This window comes from Eumetopias jubatus, unplaced genomic scaffold (genome assembly GCF_037043125.1).
Source record: "Eumetopias jubatus isolate StellerSeaLion01/CBP00866 unplaced genomic scaffold, mEumJub1_p1.0 scaffold_6, whole genome shotgun sequence".
NCBI classification, from domain to species: Eukaryota; Metazoa; Chordata; class Mammalia; order Carnivora; family Otariidae; genus Eumetopias; species Eumetopias jubatus.
The window spans coordinates 74,294,118-74,310,089 of NW_028274812.1; the positions used below are offsets into that span (position 1 = coordinate 74,294,118).

General features: G+C 35.8%; 1 protein-coding gene across 3 annotated transcripts in view; it reads right to left on the minus strand.

The window, feature by feature from the left end:
* The window catches only part of CYB5R4 (cytochrome b5 reductase 4), an 83,341-nt gene that overhangs the window by 17,237 nt on the left and 50,132 nt on the right, over positions 1-15,972 (minus strand). For all 3 annotated transcript variants that reach the window (XM_028108027.2, XM_028108028.2, XM_028108029.2), the window contains 2 exons: positions 1,996-2,136; positions 165-317 (listed from right to left, as the gene is read on the minus strand). In XM_028108027.2, the coding sequence (XP_027963828.1) occupies positions 165-317; positions 1,996-2,136 (294 nt within the window). The remainder of the gene's footprint in view (positions 1-164; positions 318-1,995; positions 2,137-15,972) is intronic.

The following is a 15,972-nucleotide window of genomic DNA, read 5'->3' on the forward strand; positions in this document are numbered from 1 at the left end:
AAGAGAACATGACTTTGGTTGTAGACATGTTGAGTTTCATTATTTCATGGACTCCCACATGTAGATTACTAGAAGACAGTGTATGTAACATGTGATCCAATCTAGAACACAAATGAGGTTAAAAAAAGAATACTAATCAATATGATTAAAAAAAGAATACTAACCAATATGAAGATGATCAAGCTCTGGTGTGAAGAGTCCAGCAGGATAGATTTTGATCAAAAGGTAGATGTATTTATTGTTGAGAAGAACTGGTTCCTTGAACTCTGAGAGTAAGAAATCAGATACAGGTGTATATGGCTTCACAATTTCAGTACCTAGAAAAAGTCATGACAAAGAAATTCAATTCTAAAAATCTCAAAAGCTCTGAATAATGATCAAACATACTAATTTTATGATGCTATCAGTACATATTTAAAACTGTACATCTAATGTGTATATAATTCTAACTATATTTTCTATATATAGTATGTGTGTGTATATATATATCCCAAGCCTATGCATGTTGAAATAATTTACACAAATCAATACTTTACACATCATATAAACAATGTATTTTTATTAAGTGTAACATGAAATGATAGGGATTTATGGTACTAAACTTAGACAACCATCTGTTCTATCAGGATATAAACTTTGTAATGGGCTACAAAAAAAAGGCATCAAAAGTTTACACAGAGATATAAGAAAGTACTTACATAATAATTTTAATTATGTACCAAATTTTTAACAATGGTTACTGATGGTCACAGGGATCATAAGGGTTGAGAAAGGGAAGAATTTCACTTTTTACTTTATATATTTTGAATTGTTTTAATGTTTTAAAATATGATATGGCACCTGAAGGAAAAAATATTAATCCAACTAGCTGGCTCTAAGAATATAATATTAAAAAAACAGGATAAATTTAATAAGAATTCATGTTATATTTTTAGCTAGCCAAATGCCATAGAAAGGAGTCACCACAAATGAAAAGACCAACATTTTCTACGTGGCTCCTTGACATATACAGAATTAATCTACCTGTAAATTCTAATCCATTGACAGTAACTGCGCTGGGGAGTATACAAGCTATTGAATGACACCTGGCACTGGTGACGATGAAGGGAGGAACTTCCTAGAGCTGTGGTGGTATGTTGTACCAACCAAGTCCTGGCTGGCAGTCAGCCAGACTGCGGGAAACACTGAGAACTGATGTGAGAATGTGGCCTTCTGCAGCTTCGAAAGGCCAAGAAAATGTTAGACGTGGTTAAGAACATTTAAAACAAGTACATAAGGTAACTTCAGGATGAAAATGAGGGGAAAAATTCCCAGTAAGGAGTATCTTTATAGAGCTGCTTATCCCGGTGGCAGATGGAAGGAAATCATTTATAATCATCCACTCCTTTTGAATTTTATAAATTCAACTCCATAAATGACACAAGCAGACGTGGTTATTAAGAGACACCGGCATGGGGCGCCTGGGTGGCTCAGTTGTTGGGCGTCTGCCTTCGGGTCCGGTCATGATCCCGGGGTCCTGGGATCGAGCCCCACATCGGGCTCCCTGCTCTGTGGGAAGCCTGCTTCTCCCTCCCTGACTCCCCCTGCTTGTGTTCTCTCTCTCGCTGTGTCTCTCTGTCAAATAAATAAATAAAATCTTTAAAAAAAAAAAAAAAAGAGAGAGACACCGGCATGTGTTTCTAGTAGTTTCCCCCTACAGGACCACTTGGGCACTCCCTCACCTCTTCCCTTGAGGGTTCTGTGAGGAGTACATTTCAGTGCTGGTGGAACTCTCTCTCCCTGACTAGTGACAGGGTCTTTGTCCCCCACATGGTATGGTGTGGCTATGGCTCCAACCCATTGGAACGTTGCATCTACAAACCTAGAACTGGGCTATCACTCACTCAGCTGCCAGAAACATGTATTAAGAACCTAAATGGGTACTTCCTAAAAGATTAGTACTGATTTGGACTTGCTTTCAAATAAAATGTTTCCCCAAAGCCTCTATTACCTTACCTGTAATAGTTAGCTTGAGGTAAACATGTTGCCCAACTGGCACCTGAAGATGAGTGCTTGGTGGTAGCATCAGGCAGAAAAGCTTCGTATCATGAGTAACACCTTCCTTGGAAATTAACCGGCACTTTCTGTAGTACAAACCTAGAAAGCGGTTCATTTTCTCTTATCAATGAGTAAATTAAATAAGAAGTAACACCAGACCCACTAAGTGAAAGCACAGATTCAGCTTCAACGCTTTTGCAAGCTTGAAATTCACTAAAATGCCTATGCACTTTAAAAATTCATCAGTAGTCTGAAAATCTTACAGTTGGAATTTCATTTTATTTCCTGAGATACCTGTTTTCTAAAACCTGCCAGTACTTCTGTAGGTTGAAAAACAAACTACTGAGTCTTATTTCCTCATATAATTATAGCATAGTAAAAGCAATACATTCTAAGAAGTTAAAACCTAATTTATTTCTTCATAAATTCACTTTTTAAATAATTTCATCTTTTAAGCCTTATTCCAAGCTATATAACTACATTACAGATGTGAAAAATATTTGATAATCAACAAATCTACATTCTGAAGTCTCTTCTTACAGCGTGGTCTTAAAATTCAAGTATTTAAGGTTTAACAATATGAAATAATTTTGATAAATGCAGGAAAAATAAACATTCTATTTCTCTATGTTTGTGTGTAAATTACAGAACATTTTAAAAGTCAAGAAATGATTAAAACAAAAAAATAAAATTTTATGTTTAAGGGTGTAAGTTTTCATTACCTGGAAAACTAATTTAAGTGAAAAATGAAAATTCCTGGTTTGTGCTACTAATATACAAATAAATAAAAAGGAACAAACTGTTTCCATAAGTACTGAAAGTATTTAAAATTAATATCCCAAGCTCGGGAAATATATATTATTTGTATACAGAGCAAGAGAATACTATTTAAATTAGAAGAACTTGTTATAGAAATTCTGAAAGCATTAATATTTTCACTTACAAAACTCTTGTGGACATAAACAGCATGCCAGACTAGACTAATGATACTGGTTTGTTTTGTTATTTCCTGTCTTATAAAACAGCATTTACAGAGATGGAAAGGAATCAACTCTGATAATGGATTTCTTAATCTAATTATTCTCACTCTTTTTTTTAACTTAAAAATATTTAAGTAAGTACAGATTTACTCCAGATTATAGGAAAAGTGAAGGCCCAACACTTAACAATCAATGGTTTGTGCAAAACTAAAATTCACTTATAATCCTAAGAAATCATTTTGGGCATGGTTTCGTCCAACTTCTTCCCTTGTCCCTTTGGGCCCTAAAGACCCTGGTCACTAAATCTTTCCACCTGCCCCCCTGGTAGCTCAGTACACACATAAATTTAGAGTGCAGCATAACACACCAAAACCAAGGGGCATTACTGAAGTCACCTCATTCTAGTGCCAGGGCATAGCTCAGACCAGATTACAGCTAAAGGAATCACTGTAAAGTTATCCTAGGACACCTAATCCAGTATTAGACTGACAAAGGATCAATGTGACATAGGCTCATCTAGAAGGAGAAATGAAGGTTCAAATGATTTCCTTGTTCCTTCCTTTCTGGGACCCAGAGTGAGAACACAGAGACCCACATACTATATGTCTAAACATTTAAAAGTTATAAATCAGATGAATAACAGTTAAATAAAATATGTTCTATGCTGTACCTTGAAATATACCTTCAAAATGTCCTAGAAGGTTAGGTTCAAATTCAGGATTCTTGAACTCCTCAGAGTTCTATGCAGGAAGATGGCAGAAGGATGAAAGCCCCCCCACCTACCCCCTTCTTCTCTCACCTCAGGCTCTGCCTGATACTGAGTGGAGCCTTATGCACCAACCCATATGTTTAAGTTCATCCTCTTGCTTTTCTCATAAACAGCCTTGGCCACTCCTTGAATGCAAGTGGAGTGGGGCGATTTGAGCAGGAATTCTGGGTTCCAGATACCTAGCGTGCGGTTGTTGAAGGAAAGAGGGTGAACTGAGGTGGACATTTCTTGGCCTTGCATACTTCTCATTCTGTGGGAGGGGTGTGACCAGAAGAGAGGAGGAGATCTCTAAGTCTGGAGTCGAGGGCAGGGTCTGAGGGCCTTTATAGTGCTCTCTTACAATGACATTGAATGCATGCCCTTCTGAAAACATTACTGCTGGCTGAAAAGGTTCATGTTCTGACTTGACAATTTCAACTCTAGCATTTGCCAGAAAGGATTTGCTGCAGGAGGTATGCATCTCCTGAATTATATTTCAAACACAATGAAAGCCCGGGTTACAGTAATTTACTGATACTTCTTTTTAAGTTCATAGAGTATTCTTGCTATTTAACACCCAAAAGATAATTTCAACACCTTGCCTATAAGTCTGCCATAATTTCAAAGAACATCCAGGTTCTAAAAGTTTAGGAAACACTAAAGACAGTTTTCATCTTTTAATTAGACTGAGGCGAGAGATGGCACAGACTGACGGCCGTGAAATATATGAGGAGTAAAGACCGGAAGGAGACGCGCTGGCTACTTCAGGCTGCATGGTGCCATTATTTAAGTGTCAGGTTTTTGGCTTTGTAAGCATAAATAATTATACAAGAAAATGAGAAACTGAAATAAATATAAGATGGTGAAAGAGAAGCATAAGACAGAAAAATTTCTGTCCCAAACACCTAACTTCTCTTAGTAACATACATATGATATTACTCAGGGCAATACTGAAATACTAAGGATAATATGATTAATTTGGGCATACTCTTTTCTTCTGGCTGAAAAGAAACTGTATTTTTCCTTCTAAAGAACAGAATTTCACAAGGCTCAAGTCTAGACTAAGTCTTCAGTAGGAGAGAGAACACAAAGGGAACCCTGGTTACGAGTCCACACTGCCTTCCATCTGGTCTTCAACTCCTACTTGAACTTAGTATGCTTTTAAAGCACCTATCCACTCTTGCTTTCCCTACTGGAAACAGAGGCTTAGAGAAGTTAAATAGCTTGTGCAAGGTCACAGAGCAGCTCAAGAAGATGTGGGAAGAGGCAAGATGGGATTAGAGTTTCTTGTCCCAGTTCATAGGCTTTGTTCAAAAAGTGAGAAGCCACTGTTCCTGACTAGCTTATGGTTTGGTGTCTTCCTCCCTGTTCTAACCATGTCAGTTCAAGCACAAATACTTATAGATTATCCCTCCACCCTTTACAACTTCCTACTAACTATTTAATGTACAGATTAAGGAATCAGTTCAGCAAGTCAAGATTCATCCCAGGTATATCTCTTCTTGAATATTTGCATTCTCTGCTGTTCTCATCAACCACACTTTTTCTTAGCACTCATTACTACTTTTGATCACCTAAATGTCATTTACTTACCTCCTAATTTGCAATCTACCTTTACTCATTTATTCTTCCAAGATCTTCCTGAACCAATGTAGGGTAACCAATTAGTGGGACCACACACTTAAAAATGCAGTCCATGGAAAAGAAACAACCACAAACATACTAACATCTACAATAGTTAAAAACATATTATGTACATACCTAGATATATCCACACAGAAAAAAACACAACCTACAGCCATTCAATACAATAGACACTCCACTCAGAATCTGTCATAGTTCACATAGCAGGGGCCAGGATGACTTAGCCTTGCTAGCTATTTCTACCAAGACAGTGATCTTGATGAGCAATGAACCTGACTGCAGGGATGATCTCCAGAACACTTGAGTATAAACTATTTTCAAGCACTGTACAAATGTTTAACATTTTAACTACTGATAAAATAATTCAAACTTATGAAGTTATTAGAATATCTTCCTATACTGAAGATACAACAAAATTGGAATATTACTCTTAAAAGAATTACATAACTGCACTTATTTTGTTTTTAAAAAATTATTGAGGCTTTTCACTAATTTTGATAAAGCTTCCCCACTTAATCTCTAGTAGTTTAAATATCCTCACTCAAACACTCTGTATATATGAATAAGAACATATAGGCTGCCTGGGTGGTTCAGTCAGTTAAGCATCTGACTCTTGATTTTGGCTCAGGTCATGATCTCAGGGTCATGAGATCGAGCCCCACGTTGAGCTCTGTGCTGGGTGTGAAGTCTGCTCAAGATTCTCTTTCTCTCTCTCTCTGTCCCTCCCACCCCATTCTCTCTCTCTCTCTTAAAAAAAAAAAAAGAATACATCCACAACTTGTCTTCAAACACTAAGGATGATAAGTAACTGTGGATACATGTCTATTAATATATTAGAATAAAACACAATGAAAGAGAATGCTCAAAGACTGAGAATTCTCATACATAATTGTTAAATTAGTATTATCAAATCGACAGTAAAGCACAGATTCCTTTTTGTTTTAGCTATTGTTAAAAATATTCCTAAAGTTATATTAAGATGTTTTACTACCTCAGACTGATGCAAACTGAATCTTTCAAGGTGAGGATTTTGTGGAGTTAAACATAGCGGTAAACTAGGAGAAAGGCAGCTCTTTCTCCAAGACTAGATTCAATGGAGTCTTAGACCACACACCAGTTAGCAAGACTGTCACTAAATTTGAACACCTCTATACCTATCACCTTTCCTCTTTTGTTCTATAACTAATAATGCAGCCAACACTGTATATTCAAGTGCCTGAATCACCTGAATTCTAAGATTTTAAACTTCTTCCATTTCATCTTTTAATTCAGTAAATAATTTCTTACTCAGAGTCTGCCCCATCTACTCTGTGTTTCTTCAGATTTCACAGTTGGGCCATTCTAACAGATGGGAAAAGACAGCAAGAATGCCAAAGCACTGTATGGTTACTGAGTATGCAACAACTTCATGTGTGCTGGGCAGAGGAGATAACTGAAGAGAACAATGCACAGGGAAGTTTTTCTTTGCTACTTGCAGTACTTCTTCATTTCTAGTAATTTTGAATGCTTATTTTAGGCAGCAAAGAAACATGGATGTACAGGCAAAGACTGGGGAGAGGTGTAGGGGTGGCTCTTCTTACACCTGCAAGATGGTCTAGTCCAGGGTGAGCAAGCATCTTGCCTGCAGAATCACGGGCCCTACAGAAAGGCTCAATTAAAGGATTGCTTACAGTGTGTCCACAAGCACATTTACAAGCACAGACAGTACACCTCGGGTGTGTGTGTGGGGGGCGGGTATCTGCATTTAAGAAGCCATTATGAAAGTACAGGTCAAACCGTGCACCGTGCAAAACTGTCAGCTTTCTAGGTTAAAAATAGTAAAATATCAACAATTTCACATAGTTCAACTTAGATTAAAAAGACTAAAATTACAGATTCAATACATATATTTAACATAAAGGTTTATAAGTGACTGCTGACATCAAAATTGTGACAAAATTTTTAAAACTCTTCTTTACAATTTTGTATCCTGATGTTTTTACTGAGGTGTTTGTTGGCAAATTTTTAAAACTAACTCCGTCTCATGATCAAAGGCCCCACAGTAAAGGCAACTGCAATTAAAATAAAATTTTAGGTTGGCTACAGAAATAGGAACCCAATTACCTATCAGTTGCTGACCCTTAATAGACAGACAAGGTCCTCAGCCATCACACACACACACACACACACACACACACACACACACACTGTTCACTCATAATCGTCACCTCTAGGGGAAAAAATGGGAAGCATCCAACTTAAAAATGGTAGTCTAGTTCCACTGATACTATTACATTTGGATTAAAGGTAAAAATGAAGTAGTTTCTCTACTCTAATTATGTTCTTTGCTTTATTTTAATCTTTTGTGTAAGTAAATTCTAGATTTGCCATGAGAAGGTATCACATCAAAAGTTTTAGATTTACATGCTTATTTTCAAACAAACTTCATTTAGCTAAGAAATTTTAATAAGAGTAAATTAGCATGCTAGTATTGTAAGAGTCAATAATTTTAACATACTGAAAACCCAGGACCATGTGATGGACTGTAAACATTTGACATTACTGACAGCAACTTAATTGTAATAATTTGATGATACAAGTATTCAGCTTTGTTAGTGACTGACAATTTCTGTCATGATTTAAGGAGTGGAAAGAACAAAGAAGAAATTATCTTTGCTAATTCAGTCACATAAGTAAACGCATCCCCTAAACTCTGAGTCATTTTCCGAAGTGGAAAACACAATTCAATGAAAAATACCTGCATTGCTTCAATTTCAGACAAGAAAGCTAAAACTAACTGTGGTGGTTCATGACTCAAGCAGAAATTTATGGCAGAGACAAAAGAGTTCAGGGAAAGCCTTGGGAAATTACTGAGAAAACCTGAGTGATGCTCATTTTAACAATTTCCAAATTGAGGTCACCCTTTATTCTTAGTATCATTTATTTCTTGGACTTGGCTTTTATCTGGTTTGCTATGATTTTTCAATCACTAGATAGATAATACCAGGGCAAGAGATTTCATTTTAGTAACATCTCTTTTCATTGTTACTATCTTTTCTCTTTTTTCTTCTGATCTGCTGGATCACACTATTATTCCTCTGTTTTCTCTCCCTTCCTAATACCGCAAAATTCAGACCTCTGCTCCCATAAAAGAATTCTACTTGGGCCTTTCCCCACTTGTGGCTTACATTTTTCTTTCTCTACAACCTGCAAAATGCTGGCACAATAAGTACCTAGTAACAATTTGAAGCTCTTCCTGGAAAACCCTTCACAGTTTCTTGTTATTTGTTTGAAAGTTATTTTCACAACACTGCTTGAAATTCACCTCTTTCAGGGAGTCACTCACAATAAAACTTATCCACATCTGTTTGCTTGGGGTTACCTTGGAATATGCTCAGTCTGTACTATAGAACTTGCTCTTGTTGGTCTGTCGCTTTATAAAAAAGTATTCTTCAATCTCATGTCAGTGTATGTTCTTTCATTCGGGAAAATAATTAACACAGTGCCTAAAACAGCTTTCTACTCACAATGTCTACTCAAAAATAATGCTACCTGATAACTTTTCTGAAATTAAATATTATCCACAAATATAACTTCGTAATTTTTAAAATATTTATAATAATTTTAAATATTTAAAGATACTAAAGTGAATACATGCAGTTAATTCCTTCTAACTCCCCTAAAATAATAGCAAAGGGGTGTGTGTGTGTGTGTGTGTGTGTGTGTGTGTGTGTGTGTGTGTGTGTGTATGTTTGGTTGTTTTTTAATGCATAAGCCTGCAAGCACAGAAAGAATGGAAATAAGAAAAAGCAACAAAACTTTAGGAGCTGACAAGGCAAAGAAATGACTGGTAACTGACTCAGCAGACTCAATAATGCTGATCCTAAATTAGAAGTAAAGAAAACCAAGATATGACTCACTTGTAACAAAAAATCCCTGAAGGCTCAGAAATTGGCAGGACCAGTTATATCTGGAATCAGAGTGAAGGTGGAGCTGAACAACCACTTTCTGGGTGAAAGTTCATTTAAGAAATCTAGATGCTCCCACCCCTCACCTTTTCTGAAGTCTTCCGCTACTTAGCATAGCTACATGACTGACCCTCTCCTATTCTGGGGAAACATTAGAAGTGTACTCTCTAGAGTGGGTAAAACAAAGGGTCTCTGGATTGGGTATATGTTATAGGCTGAATTGTGTTCCCCTCAATTTTCCTATGTTGAAGCTGTAACCCCCAGTACCTCACAATGTGACTACTTGGAGACAGGTTCTTTTAAAAGGTGAAAATGAGGTCAGTAGTGGGAGTGATCCCTAATCCGATATGATTGATATCTTTGTAAAAAGAGGCAATCAGGGGCACAGACACACAGAGGGAAGATAATGTGAAGATGGCCACCTACAAGCCAAGGACAGAAGCATCAGAAGGAACTAACTTTGCCAACACCTTGATCTTGGACTTCTGGCCTCTAGATTGAGAAAATAAATTTCCGTTATCAGGCCACCCAGTCTGGTACTTTGTTATGGCAGCCTTAGCAACTAATACAGTATGCTGTATTGGACTTCTGAAATTCTGGGTGCAAAGTAGGAGACAGTCCACTCTTAAGACTCTGACAAAATACTGGCATTGAACTCGGCAACAAGGAAACAATCCACCCATATAATTAACATTACTGTCAATAAGTCACACCCACATGCACATTTCTGAGCAGCTTTTAGAGTTCTACCCCCAGAAATATGAGTAGATAGTCAAGGATGAGCAGACCCTCAAAGAAAGCATCTAACATGAAAGACAGACTAAACAAACTTTGGGGACACAGGTTACACAGGGAAAGGGAAACACAAAAGCTCTATCAGTAATTAAAAGATAAGAGAGGTTATTAAGAATAGGATGCTAGGGGCACCCGGGGGGCTCAGTCGGTTAAGCATCCAACTCTTGATTTCACCTCAGGTCATGATCTCAGGGTTGTGAGATGGAGACCTGTGTCGGGCTTCATGCTGGGCATGGTGCCTACTTAAGATTATTTCTCTCCTTCTGCCCCTGCCTGCCCCTCTCTCCCTCTCTTAAGAAAAAAAAAAAAAAAAGAATAGGATGCTAAAACAAAGGAACAGAAATCAAGAGTTCTTAGGAGTTAAAAATATGACAGTAGAAATAAGTAACTCAGTAGAAGAGCTGAAAGACACAGCTAAAGAAATCACTCAAAAAATAGAAAAGGGCAAAATTGAAAATAAGAGAGAAAAAAATGAGCTATTTATAAGTTTAAAAGGTTTAAAATAAGAACACTTCTAGACCAAAAACAGACTATGAAGAGAAGGAAAATCAATTATTTCTCAGGACTGAAGGTCATAAGTTTCCATAATGAAAAGATAGCACAAAGGAGAAAGAGCCAGCATGAAAAATGAAAACAGACCCAAATTAAGGCATATCAAATTGTGAAATTTCAAAGAGCAAGTCCTGCCAATTTCCAAAAAGATAGTGTACATTTACTATGTGAAAATTCATCAGGTAGAACACTTACAACATTCATCCCTTTCTATAAATGTTATACTAACATTATAAACCTAAAAAAATAAAGGAAAGAGGGAAATGAATGAAGAAATGAAATGAAGAAGGAAATGGATTACATCCTTTAGGAATAAACTGAGACAATGGTTTAGATAAGCAGAAAAAAATAAACACATCTTCTTTAATATAAAAAAATTAGATGTGCATACAAGGTATAAACTTAAACTTGGTTGGGGGAATTCGGAAGGGGAGATGAACCATGACAGACTATGGACCCTGAGAAATAAACTGAGGGTTTTAGAGGGGAGGGGGTGCGGGGATGGGTTAGACTGGTGATGGGTATTAAGGAGGGCATGTACTGCATGGAGCACTGGGTGTTATACAAAAACAATGAATCATGGAACACTACATCAAAAACTAATGATGTACTGTATGGTGACTAACATAACATAATAAAATAAAATAAAAAAAAAAAAAACTTGGTTGTGCACCTGTTATAAAAAGGAACCTGAAGGAAGGAGTAAATGGTTGAACAACAGTCTAAGCACAAGTGGGCTTCTCCATTCAGATATCACTATCTAATAACTTTGTAATGTCTAAACATTCGATAGTAGAGGCTGAAATTGAATCTCTATTAAAAACAAAAGAGTTTTCCAAACAAGTTAAAGCTAAAGGAGTTCATCACCACTAAACCAGTCTTACAAGAAATGTTAGAGGTACTTCATTAAGCTGAAAAGAAAAAGCACTAATTAGTAACAAGAAAATATATGAAAGTATAAATTTCATTGGTAAGGGTAAATATATGGTAAAGGTAGTGGATTAATCATTTATAAAGCTAGTATGAAGGCTAATGACAAAAGTGATAAAAACAACTATAACTACAATAATTATTTAAAGTTTACACAAGAAAAAGGTTCTTATTAAATGTGACATCAAAAACATAAAATGTGGGTGTAGAGAAAGATTAAAAATGTAGACTTGTAGAATGCATTCAAACCTAAGTTGCTATCAACTTAAAATAGACCATTACAAATACAGATTTTTATATGTAAGCCTCATGGTAATCATAAAGCAAAAACCTACAGTGGATATATGAAAGGTACCAAAAAAGTAATCCGAAGAGTAACACTAAAGAAAGTCATCAAATCTCAAAGGGAGAGAGCAAGAGAAGAAGAAAGGAACAGAGAACTACAAAACAGCCAGAAAACAATTCACAAGATGGCAAAAAGTACACTTCTATAATCACTTTAAATGTAAATGAACTAAATCCTCCAGTCAAAAGACATAAAGTAGCTGAATGAATTAAAAAACAGGACCCATCTATATATAGCTTACAAGAGACTCACTTCAGATGTGAGGAGACACACAAATGGAAAGCAAAGGGATGAAAAAATATATTCCATGAGAATGGAAACCCAAAGAAAGCTGGGTTAGCTATATTATATCACACAAAACAGACTTTAAACATGGACCGTAATCAGAGACAAAGAAGGCATTATTACATAATGATAAAGGGATGAATCCAACAAGAGGATATAACATTTGTAACTATTTACGTACCCAACAGAGGCTAGAGTACCCAAATATATCAACCAAATATTAACAGACCTAATGGGAGACACTGACAATATAGTAATAGTAAGGGACTTTAATATCCCACTTATACCAGGAAGGAAATCAATAAGGAAACACTGGCCTTAAATGACACAACAGACCAGACTGACTTAGTAGATAAACACAGAACATTCCACCCAAAAGTAACAGAATACACATTCTTCTCAAGTGCAGAAGGAACATTCTCCACATATGTTAGATCACAAAACAAGTTTAATACATTTAAGAAGATTAAAATCATATCAAACATCTTTTCCCACTATAATGGTATGAAACTAGAAATCAATCACAAGAAAAGTGAAAAATTCACAAATGTGTGGAGATTAAACAGTACGCTTGAACAACCAATGGATCAACAAAGAAATCAAAGGAGAAATCAAAAAAACTTCAAGACAAATGAAAAGGAAATACAACATATCAAAATTTATGGGACGCAGCAAAAGCAGTTCTAAGAGGAAGTTCATAGTGCTAAATACCTACCTCAATAAACAAAAAAATCTCAAATAAACAACCTAGCTTTACATCTCAAAGAACGAGAAAAAGAAGAACAAATGAAGCACTAAGTTAATAGAGGGAAGAAAATATTAAAGATCAGAGTGGAAATAAATGAAACAGAGACTAAAAGGACAATAAAAGAGATCAATGAAACCAAGAGTTGGTACCCCGATTAGATAAATAGAATTGACTAACCTTTAGCTAGGGCCACCAAGAAAAAAAATAGGGCTCAATAAAATCAGAAACAAAAGAGATGTTACAACTGGTACCACAGAAATATAAAGGATCATAAAAGAATTCTATGAACAATTATACATCAACAAATTGAACAACCTAGAGGAAGTAGATAAATTTCTGGAAACATACAATCTTTCAAGACCAAACCATGAAAAAACAGAAAATCTCAATGACCAATTATTAGAAAGGATTGAATCAGTGAGTAAAAACCTCCCAAGAAAGTCCAAGATCAGATGTCTTCACTAGTGAATTCTACCAAACATTCAAAGTAAAGTTACAGGCCAATACCTTGATGAACATAAATGTAAAAATCCTCAACAAAATATCAACAAACTGGACTCAACAATACATTAAAAGGATCATACACCATGATCAAGAAGGATTTATCCTAGGGACACAGGAATGGTTCAACACCCACACATCAATGAATGTGATATAGTACATTAATAAATGGAAGATAGAAATCATATGATCATCTCAATAGATGCAGAAAAAGCATTTGACAAAATTCAACACCCATTTATGACAGAAACTTTTAACAAAGTGGGTAGAGAGGGAACACACCTCAATGTAATAAAGGTTGTGAAGGACAAGGCCACAGCTAACATCATCCTCAATGGCAGGAACAAGACAAGGATGCCCCTCTCACCACTTTTATTCAATTTAATACTGGAAGTCCTAGTCACAGTAATTAGGAAAGAAAAAGAAATAAAAAACATCAAATTAGAAAGGAAGAAGTAAAACTGTCACTATTTGCAGATGATATAATATTATATAGAAAAAAACCCTAAAGACTCCACCAAAAAGCTGTTAGAAATTATAAATGAAGTTGCAGGATATGAAATCAATACACAAAAAAATCTGTTGCATTTCTATACACTAATAATGAACTATCAGAAAGAGAAATTGAGAAAACAATCTCATTTACAATTGTATCAAAAAGAATAAAATACCTAGGAATAAATTTAACCAAGGAGGTGAAAAACCTGTACTCTGAAAACTATAAGATATAGATGGAAGAAACTGACGCTGACACAAATAAATGGAAAAAAATACTATGCTCATGAATTGTAGGAATCCATGAGTATTGTTTTAAAAAAATGTCCATACTACCCAAAGGAATCTATAGATTCAGTGTAATCACTATCAAAATACCAATAGTGTGTTTCACAGAACTAAAATAATTAATCCTAAAATTTGTATGGAATCAGAAAACCCTCAAATAGCCAAAGCAATCCTGATAATGAACAAAGCTGGAGGTATCATACTCGGAGTTTTCAAACTATACCACAAAGCTATAGTAAGCAAAACAGTACAGTAGCCATAAAAACAGACATATAGATCAATAGAACAGAACAGAGAACCCAGAAATAAACCCATATTGATATATATATACATGTCAACTGATTATATAATTTATGACAAAAGAGGCAAGAATATATACAATGGGGAAAGGACAGTCCCTTCAAATAAATGGTGCTAGGAAAATAGGACACAACAGGCAAAATAATGAAAATAGCTTATTATCTTATACCATACACAAAAATTAAAGCAGATTAATAAAGACATGAATTTAAGACCTGAAACCATCCACTCCTAGAAGAAAACAGATGGTAAGCTCCTTGACGTTGATCCTAGCAATGATTTTTTGGACCTGACATCAAAATCAAAGGCAACAAAAGCAAAAATAAAGTGGGACACTACATCAAACTAAAAAGCTTCTACACAGAAAAGAAAACCATCGACAATATTTGCAACAAAGTCAACACCAAAAAAACAAATAATCCAGTCAAGAAATTGGCAGAAGACATGAACAGACATTTCTCCAAAGAAGACATACAATGGCCAACAGACACATGAAAAAATGCTCAGCATCACTCGGTATCAGGGAAATATAAATCAAAACCACAATGAGATACCATCTCACACTAGTCAGAATGGTTAAAATTAACAACTCAAATGTTGGCAAGGATGTGGAGAAAGGGGAACCCTCTTACATTGTTGGTGGGAATGCGAACTGGTACAGCCACTCTGGAAAACGGTAGGGAGGGTCCTCAAGAAGTTAAAAATAGAGCTGCCCTTTGACCCAGCAATTGCACTACTGGGTATTTATCCAAAGGATACAAACATAGAGTTTGAAAGGGGCACACGAACCCTATCGTTTATAGCAGCAATATTTACAATAGCTAAAAAATGGAAAGAGCCCAGATATTCATCAACAGATGAAGGGATGAAGAAAATTGTGTGTGTGTGTGTGTGTGTGTGTGTGTGTGTGTGTGTGTGTGTAATAGAATATTACTCAGTCATCCAAAAGAATGAAAGCTAGTCATTTGCAATGACACGGATGGAACAATAGGACATTATGCTAAGGAAAATAAGTCAGTCTGAGAAAGACATTTACCATATGATTTCACACATGTGGAATTTAAGAAACAAAACAGAGGACCATAGGGGAAGAGAAGGAAAATAAAATAAGATGAAAATAAAGAGGGAGGCAAACCATAAGAGACTCTTAACTATAGGAAACAAACTGAGGGTTGCTGGAGGGGAGTTGGGTGGGGGAAATGGGATAATCGGGTGATGGACATTAAGGAGGGCACTTGATGTAATGAGCACTAGATGTTATATGCAACTGATGAATCACTAAATGCTACCCCTGAAACTAATAATAAAGTATATGTTAACTAAATTGAATTTAAATAAAAAATTTAAAAAAAAAACCATCAACAAAATGAAAAGGA